This window comes from Galeopterus variegatus, unplaced genomic scaffold (assembly GCF_000696425.1).
Source record: "Galeopterus variegatus unplaced genomic scaffold, G_variegatus-3.0.2 Scaffold1442, whole genome shotgun sequence".
Lineage (NCBI taxonomy): Eukaryota > Metazoa > Chordata > Mammalia > Dermoptera > Cynocephalidae > Galeopterus > Galeopterus variegatus.
In genome coordinates this window covers 132733-140652 of record NW_007727553.1, presented here as the reverse complement: position 1 = coordinate 140652, position 7920 = coordinate 132733, and the positions used below count along the sequence as shown (strand labels likewise).

At 59.5% G+C, this 7920-nt stretch overlaps 1 protein-coding gene across 6 annotated transcripts in view; it reads left to right on the top strand.

The window, feature by feature from the left end:
• The window catches only part of ATP2B3 (ATPase, Ca++ transporting, plasma membrane 3), a 48934-nt gene that overhangs the window by 7781 nt on the left and 33233 nt on the right, over positions 1-7920 (top strand). For 3 of the 6 annotated variants that reach the window (XM_008577048.1, XM_008577049.1, XM_008577050.1), the window contains exons 6-10: positions 2281-2322; positions 3970-4134; positions 4806-5020; positions 5653-5895; positions 6198-6439. In XM_008577048.1, the coding sequence (XP_008575270.1) occupies positions 2281-2322; positions 3970-4134; positions 4806-5020; positions 5653-5895; positions 6198-6439 (907 nt within the window). The remainder of the gene's footprint in view (positions 1-2280; positions 2323-3969; positions 4135-4805; positions 5021-5652; positions 5896-6197; positions 6440-7920) is intronic. The other 3 variants (XM_008577046.1, XM_008577044.1, XM_008577047.1) reach the window with 1 other exon arrangement.

Here is a 7920-nt window from a genome sequence, read left to right as displayed (position 1 = left end):
CCCCCTCTGGCCCGGGTCTGCCCTCAGGCCTCTCCTGCAGCCAAAACACGGGGAGGGAGCGGAGTTTTCTAAACATGTTCCTCGCCTCTGAGAGACTCCACCTGGCCCACCTCAGCGTACAAAGAATGCACAGTGTGTTCCGGGGCCCTGGGCCCACGAGCCAGGGACGGGACATCCAGCCAAGGCCACAGGCTGAGAGAGCAGCGGGATTGGCCCACCCACACCCCACACAGGGACAGGTCAGCATAAGGAAAGATGTGCCAGCTGCCTCAGCCCCGGACCACCCTGTGAAGCTCCCCGCTCCTGGAGGCGGTGAGGGGCGAGCTGGACAAGCTGCTGTTGCCTAGAAACTTCTGTGAGCCCTCTCTCTTGGCAGTCGGGGCCTGCGTCTCCTTGCGTGGGCACCTCCCTGCTCCTGGCAGGCCAGGGCCCCTGTCCCTGTAGGGCTCAGCCTGCTGTCCCTGCCCAGTGAGAACCCTGCAGGTGTACAGGTGCATAGGTGGGCCCTGGTCCTAGGCGGGGCTGGAGTCCCCAGGACTGGCTCCAGGGAAGCCCAGCTGACCTGGCCTGGTGGCGTCCTCCTTCCCTCCCATGCACGGCTCTCTGGGGACCTTCCCCCAAGGCTCTCTCCCTGGCCTGTTGGAACCTGCACTCTCCTGGTGTCCCTTAAATGTTGGTGCCCTTCACAGCTTGGTCCTATGCCCTTCCTCTTGCTCCTCTCCAGCACTCTCAGGCTGTGCTACTTAAGAGTCAGAGTGGGCAGCATCCCGAAGAAGGGGCACCCAGAAGGTCCTGGAGGGGACCAGCAGGTGGCCAGGCTCTGGGGAGAGCCGCCTCTACCCCTGCAGCCTCGCCGCCCTCCTTCCGTGGGCCCTTTTCCACCTGCTCCGCCTGCCCGTCTCCTGCCTTTGACCTCAGCTCCTGTGCACTCTCCTCCTCGAGCTGTCCTTCCTCCTCTCCCTCTTCCTGCCAAGCTCAGCCCAGCCGCCCGCTCCACCTCCTCCAGAGGCCTCCCCTGGCCTGTCTGCAAGCTGGGCCTGTAGTCCGTCCTTCCTCTGGGCTCCCATGGCCCAGGGCAACGTCTCTCTTGTTGTGCCGTATTGTCATCGTACTGTCATCATGTGTCTTTGGATGTCTCCCTTCCCCCACTAGAAGTTTCCTTCCCCTCTGAACTACCCCCGTGACCTTCACAGGGGTCCTGGGGAGAAAAGGCCCAATCCATGCCCCATCCCCAGCAGGCAGGGGGCCTCTCCCTCCTCCCTGGAGACCCCACACCCCAACTCCATTGCCTAGGCACCTGGCACCCTATTTGTGTCCCTGGATCCCCAGGGACATGAGCTATTCGGTGGTGACCAACAGGTTCATCTCTGGATCTGGGGCCAGTGCAGATGCAGCCCTCAGGAGAGCTCCTCTACTGCTGTCCCCTGTACAGCCTTCAGCAGGGCTGGCTGGCACTGGGTCTCCCCCAGGAGGGCTGCACCCACTACCTGAGCCCCTGGACAGGTCCATCTGGGGCCCAGCCTGTCCACTGCCCACGTTCCCTCCAGTGCTGCTGGGTGCCTGGTGCTCAGGCTGGCCCTCCCTCAGGGTGGCCCTGGGCACACAGGTAAGCTCCACCATGGGTTGACCAGTGACTTGGAGGCCCCCAGCAGGGCAGGTGCCCAAGGTCAGGCAGTGTCCTAGAGTCTCATTTCTTTGTCCCTTAAAGCACACACCGAGCGAACTGCTGTCAGTGGCTGCAGAGAAAGCTGGTCTCTAGGCCAGGATGGCTGGGTGCTGACTGCCCAACCACCAGGGCTTAGGAATCATCTAGATCAACCCCTGAGCTGCTTCTGAAGGGAGCAGACATCCCAACTGGAGGAGGGCCCTGCTTGAGACAGCAGGCTTTCCTGGAACCTCCCACTGCCAGCCACACGTGACCCAGGGCCTGTCCAGGACTGGCTTAGGGGTTCACTGTAGGGTTGGGGTCAAGGCCCCATGGGAAACCCTGGCCAGTAGTGTTGCTCAGGAAGCCCAGAGTGTTCATGGTGACCACATGCTGGGAGTTGGTGACAGCATGAGCCTGGAGAAAACAGGGCATCAAGACGGCCGCGCCCTGGGCAGTGGTCAGGGCCACCAGCAATCAGGCCCGTCGTTCTCCTCTCTACCCCTTTTCCGTGTGGTCCCCAGGCTGCATGGTCTGTGTCCCTGCTCTGCCTGCTGTCCTCAGTGTGTGTGTGTGTGCCAGGGCCACGTGGATGTCCTCAAGTCTCCGTGTCTGTCGTTCCTCTTCCATTGTAGGCAAGCAGCAGGATGGGGCGATGGAGAGTAGCCAGACGAAAGGTAACGCGCCTCTGCTCAGGGCTGCCGGGAGCCGGGGGTGGGCTGGCCCAGGGCGTGGTGTGGGGGGCGGGCCGCTGCCTGGTTGTGGGAGCAACACTCAGAGACCAGGTGGGTTGGCTGCACGGTCAGTCCCATCCTGGCACACCATGCGTTCTTAGGCCAGAGGGAGGACGCTGCCAGAAGCTCAGACCAGCTCCCTAGACGAGGAAGGCTAGCGGACACCCGTGCCATCAGCATAGCTTGAGGGTAAAGATTGCCTGTGAGTGCGCACCTTGGGTCTGCTTTGGCCAAATGAGGAAACTGAGGTGCAGAGAGGGTGACTCACCCAAAGCTCTGAGTCCCAGACTTTGGGTCTCCCACGTCAGCTCCCTTCCAGCTGAGCCTGTGGGCCACAGGGACAGCCATCTAAGGGGCAGAGGCCTGACTCTGCTTTCAGCCCCAAAAGCCTGCTGGTGCTGACACTCTGTGGCTGGGCATGCACCCGGCTGTGAGATGCAGGAAGCAGGGGACATGGCTGAATGGCAGGTGGTGGCCTAAGGAGGAGAGGAGATGTCAGGTCAAATCAGCGGCCAGTTCTAGGTGAATAAAGCATGGTCCTGGCCCTCGGGAAGGTCACGGTGCAGAGAGGTAGACACGGGCCAGGACCCAAGTGCAGCAGGATGTATGCTTATCCAGGGACTGCGACAGGGTCACACAAGCCAATTGGAGCTCGGAGGAGAACTGGGGGTTGGGAAAGCATTTGGGGCAGGGGACAGCCCAATGGCTGGAACCTTGGATTTGGGGGAAGTGGCAATAGTGGGCACAAGGCTAGAGTGGCCCAGCTGGCTGGGGCCTGGCATATCCCTGAGACTACTGGAAGGAAGGAGCCATGGTGAGTGGCCTTGGGCAGAGGTGATGGTAGTAGTGCCAAGAGCCTCACCGGATGCGGGACAAGAGTGGTGAGGGAGGACAAGTCCACGGACCCCTGGATCTGTGGGCTGGGCGGAGGAAGCAGGTAAGGTGGCCAGTGCAGCTGGAGACCTGGAGGCTGTGCAATGCAGGGCAGCGAGGATGAGGGCACAGGACCTGGCAGGGAGGAACAAGGGAGCCATGTGCCCCAGGGGGAGGCAGGAGGTGGCTGGACAGACAGGAGAGGCTTGCCAGGGAGCAGGCTGAGGGAAGAGGAAGCCTGAGCAGGGGCAGGGCCAGGCCAGGAGAGACAGGCACCCAGGCTGCTCACCTCCCTGAGGGGAGCAGGGAGGCGGCTTGGCCACCAATGGGCAGAACAATCGTTGGGCCACAGGCCTGTGCTCTGGGGTACTGTAGATCTAGGGCATTCCAGGACTGGCCACCCTGTCTGTGTGCCCAAGTTCCTTGTGCTTGTGTCTGTCCTCCCTTCTCCCAAGAGGCCCCGAGGGAACCATCTCTCTGTCCCACCTAGGACAGTGCTGGAGCCGCCCCGCACACCTCGCGAGGGTCTGGGCTCAGGAGGCCACAGGAGGGAGGCCTCTGGACGCTCTGCACCGTGTTTAACTTGGAAATAAGAGAAGTCTGTTGAATCCCGTTTGCTCGCGTATGCTGTGGCATGCCTTTCCCTGTGAAAGCCTGTTGTAGCCCCTTCACCCTGGCTGAGCCCTGACCTTGGCCGCGGGGTTCCTCTGTGCGCAGCTAAGAAGCAGGATGGGGCAGTTGCCATGGAAATGCAGCCCCTGAAGAGTGCCGAGGGTGGTGAGATGGAGGAGCGGGAGAGAAGGAAAGCCAGTGTGCCCAAGAAGGAGAAGTCGGTCCTGCAGGGGAAGCTCACAAAGCTGGCCGTGCAGATCGGGAAAGCAGGTAGGGACAGCTGGAGGTGGTGGGTCAAGGTCCACCAGCCAAGTGTAGAGGACACTGGGCTCCTGGAGATGAGGCCAGGCCATGTAGAACGAGTGAGAAGGGATGTGGCAGGTGCTGTGGGCCAGGCAGCTGGGGAACAGGCCAGGGCAGCAATGGCCGTCAGAGCCTGGCCCAGCCCTCCCCCAGTGGACCTGGATGTCCACCCCCCACTGAAGCCCCAGGTCACATGCTCACTTGCTGCCCAGTGGGCTCCCCTGCCCGAGGCTCCAGGCTGTGCCCACAGCAAGGGCAGAAGGCAGCCAGTGGTGTCATGCCCTGCTGGCCAGAACCCCAACTTCCAAGAGTGGGCCTAGGCTTGCTGGTCTTCCCCAGCCGGCCTCTAGTGCCACCCGGGCACAGGCTGTCTGCTGTCCACCCCTAACCCACCTGGGGGACTCAAGCAAAGGTGTCCAAGGCTGCTGTGCCAACAGGCCCATGCTCACCCTGCTGAACCAAGCCCCAAAACCCAAGCCAAGCCCATGAGCCCTTCAAAAGGCCCTGACCTGGCTGGAGCCAGCCATAGCTACAGCGCCCCTTAACCTCTTCTTTCCTCTCCCCTCTACCTCCCACCCTCCCCCATGGCACCCCTCTTCCTGCCCCACCCCCTGTGGCCTCCTGTCGTGGCCGGGCAGGGCTGGTGATGTCCGCCATCACCGTCATCATCTTGGTCCTCTACTTTGTGATCGAGACCTTTGTTGCGGACGGCCGGGCGTGGCTGGCTGAGTGCACACCGGTGTACGTGCAGTACTTTGTGAAGTTCTTCATCATCGGCGTCACGGTGCTTGTTGTGGCTGTCCCGGAGGGCCTGCCTCTTGCTGTCACCATCTCCTTAGCGTACTCTGTCAAGGTAATAATAATACTTCAGTGGATCCCATTACACAGACCCAGAAACTGGGGTGGGAAGCAGTTAAGTGCCTGGGACTCGGGGAGGATGGAGGTGTTGAACACGGCCGGAGGCCGCTCAGCTGAGCCATCCGCACAGAGGGTCGGCCCTCCCCACCTTGCTCCCTGACACAAGGAGATGAGCCGGAAAGCAGGCAGGCCCTGGGGTAGACCTGGGGGTTGGCATCTGCAGGACATGGTGGTGGAGGAGAGGGGCCAGGAGGTCAAGGGTGCTGGCAGAGGGTGCTGGTGCTGCCTGCAGAGGCAGGGCAGGGAGGCAGAGAGATGAGGATGCTGGGACAGTTGGAGGCAGTGGGCACAGGAGAGCCAGGGGGCAGGCTGGGTGGCCTGAGAGAGGGGGCCCTGGGAATAGGAGGCCCCAGGTGAGCTCTGGGGACGGTGGCTGCCTGGAATGTGACCATCGCCCTATTTGATGAGATTCCTTACATCTGACAGTCCTGCTCCCTCAGCGCGGTGCCAGCCAAGGTCCCCAGGGCAGTTAGTGGAAGGCACAGGGCTGGCTGGGCAGAGCAGAGCCACATAGGAAGTTTGCGTTGACCATCTCCCGCTCCCCACCCCCACCTGTGCTGTTTCCAGAAAATGATGAAGGACAACAACCTGGTACGCCACCTGGATGCCTGTGAGACCATGGGCAATGCCACAGCCATCTGCTCAGACAAGACGGGCACACTCACCACCAACCGCATGACGGTGGTCCAGTCCTACCTAGGGGACACCCACTACAAAGAGGTCCCGGCCCCCAGCGCCCTGACCCCCAAGATCCTCGACCTCCTGGTCCATGCCATCTCCATCAACAGTGCCTACACCACCAAAATACTAGTGAGCTGGAGCAGCGGCAGGCGGGGCAGAGCTGGGCAGGGGCGAGGGGAGGGCCAGGTGGGGCACAGCATGAGCGCTCACGAGGGGCTCCTGAAGAACTTCGGAGCAGAGCTACGACGGTCTCTGACATCGCGTGGCAGCTGAGGCCTGGCCGTCCAGTCCACACAGGAGGCCTGCCTCTGCCTCCCACCGTCCACCCTCTGACGACACAGTGGCTGTGGCCGGGCAAGAGCTGGGGCCCCAGGCAGAAAGGAGGGTGGTCTCGGGCCCCCAGGGCCATGCCAGCTGTCCTCGCCTTGCAGCCTCCAGAGAAGGAAGGCGCTCTCCCACGCCAAGTGGGCAACAAGACGGAGTGCGCTCTGCTGGGCTTCGTCCTGGACCTCAAGCGGGACTTCCAGCCCGTGCGCCAGCAGCTGCCGGAAGATAAGCTGCACAAAGTGTACACCTTCAACTCGGTGCGCAAGTCCATGAGCACAGTCATCCGCACGCCCGACGGCGGCTTCCGCCTCTTCAGCAAGGGGGCCTCGGAGATCCTGCTCAAAAAGTGAGTGCAGGACAGGGGCCCGGCCAGCGGCCAGGGGGGCTCACGGGCAGGCCCAGACCTGCTTGTCCACTGCTGTGGTGAAGCAGACCTAACCCGCAACTGACATCGTAACCACTGTAAGGTGTGCCGTTCAGTGGCATTAAGCATGTTCACAGTATCCTGCATCCATCTCCACTACCCAGTCCCCAAACATTTTTTTCACCTCAAAAAGGACACCCCATCCCCATTAAGCAGTCGCTCCCACTCCCTGTCCCCAGCCCTGGCAACCGCTGATCTTTTCTGTCTCCATGGATTTGCCTGTTCTGGACATTTCACATAAATGGAATCCTGCAGTAGGTGGCCTTTTATGACTGACATCTTTCACTTAGCATAATGGTTTCTTTTTCTTTTTCTTATCACCTGAGAAGTTGTGAATTAATCACTTAGCATAATGTTCTCAAGGTTCATCTGTGTATCAGAACTGTACTCCTTTTTATGGTTGAATAATATCCCACTGTACAGGCAGATAACATTGTGTTTATCCATCTACTCGCTGACAGGGCACTTGGGTTGTTTCCATGTTTTCGCTATTGTGAATGATGCTGCTGTGATCATTTGTGTTTTTAATATATTTGGGTACATCCCTAGGCGTGGGATTGCTGGCTCACTTGGTAATTCTATGTTTAACTTTTTGAGGAGCCACCAAACTGTCTTGCCAAGTGGCTGTGCCATTTGATATCCCCAACAGCTGTGTGAGAGGGTTGCAACTTCTCATCCTCACCAGTGCTCGTCATTTTCTGCTTTTATTATTATTGTCATTATTAATTATTATTGCCATCCTAATGGGTGTGAGGTTGTATCACATGACAGTTTGGATCTGCATTTCCCTGATGATGAGTGATGTTGAGCAGCTTGTCATGTGTTTAGCAGCCATTTGTGTGTCTTCTTTGGAGAAGTGTCTATTCAAGTTCTTTGCCCATTTCTGAGTTGGGTTGTTTGTTTTTTTATCATTGAGTTGTAAGTGTTCTTGATATATTCTGGATACTTGATCCTGATCAGACGTATGATTTATAAATATTTTCTCCCATTCTGTGAGCTGTCTTTTCACTCTGTTGATAGTATCATTAGATGTACAAACGTTTGGGGCTGGCCAGTGGCTTCCTTGGGAGAGTGTGGTGCTGATAACACCAAGGCCACGGGTTCGGATCCCATATAGGGCTGGCCCGTGGCTCACTTGGGAGAGTGTGGTGCTGACAACACCAAGGCCACGGGTTCGGATCCCATATAGGGCTGGCCCGTGGCTCACTTGGGAGAGTGTGGTGCTGACAACACCAAGGCCACGGGTTCGGATCCCATATAGGGCTGGCCCGTGGCTCACTTGGGAGAGTGTGGTGCTGACAACACCAAGGCCACGGGTTCGGATCCCATATAGGGACAGCCGGTTGGCTCACTTGGGAGAGTGTGGTGCTGACAACACCAAGGCCACGGGTTCGGATCCCATA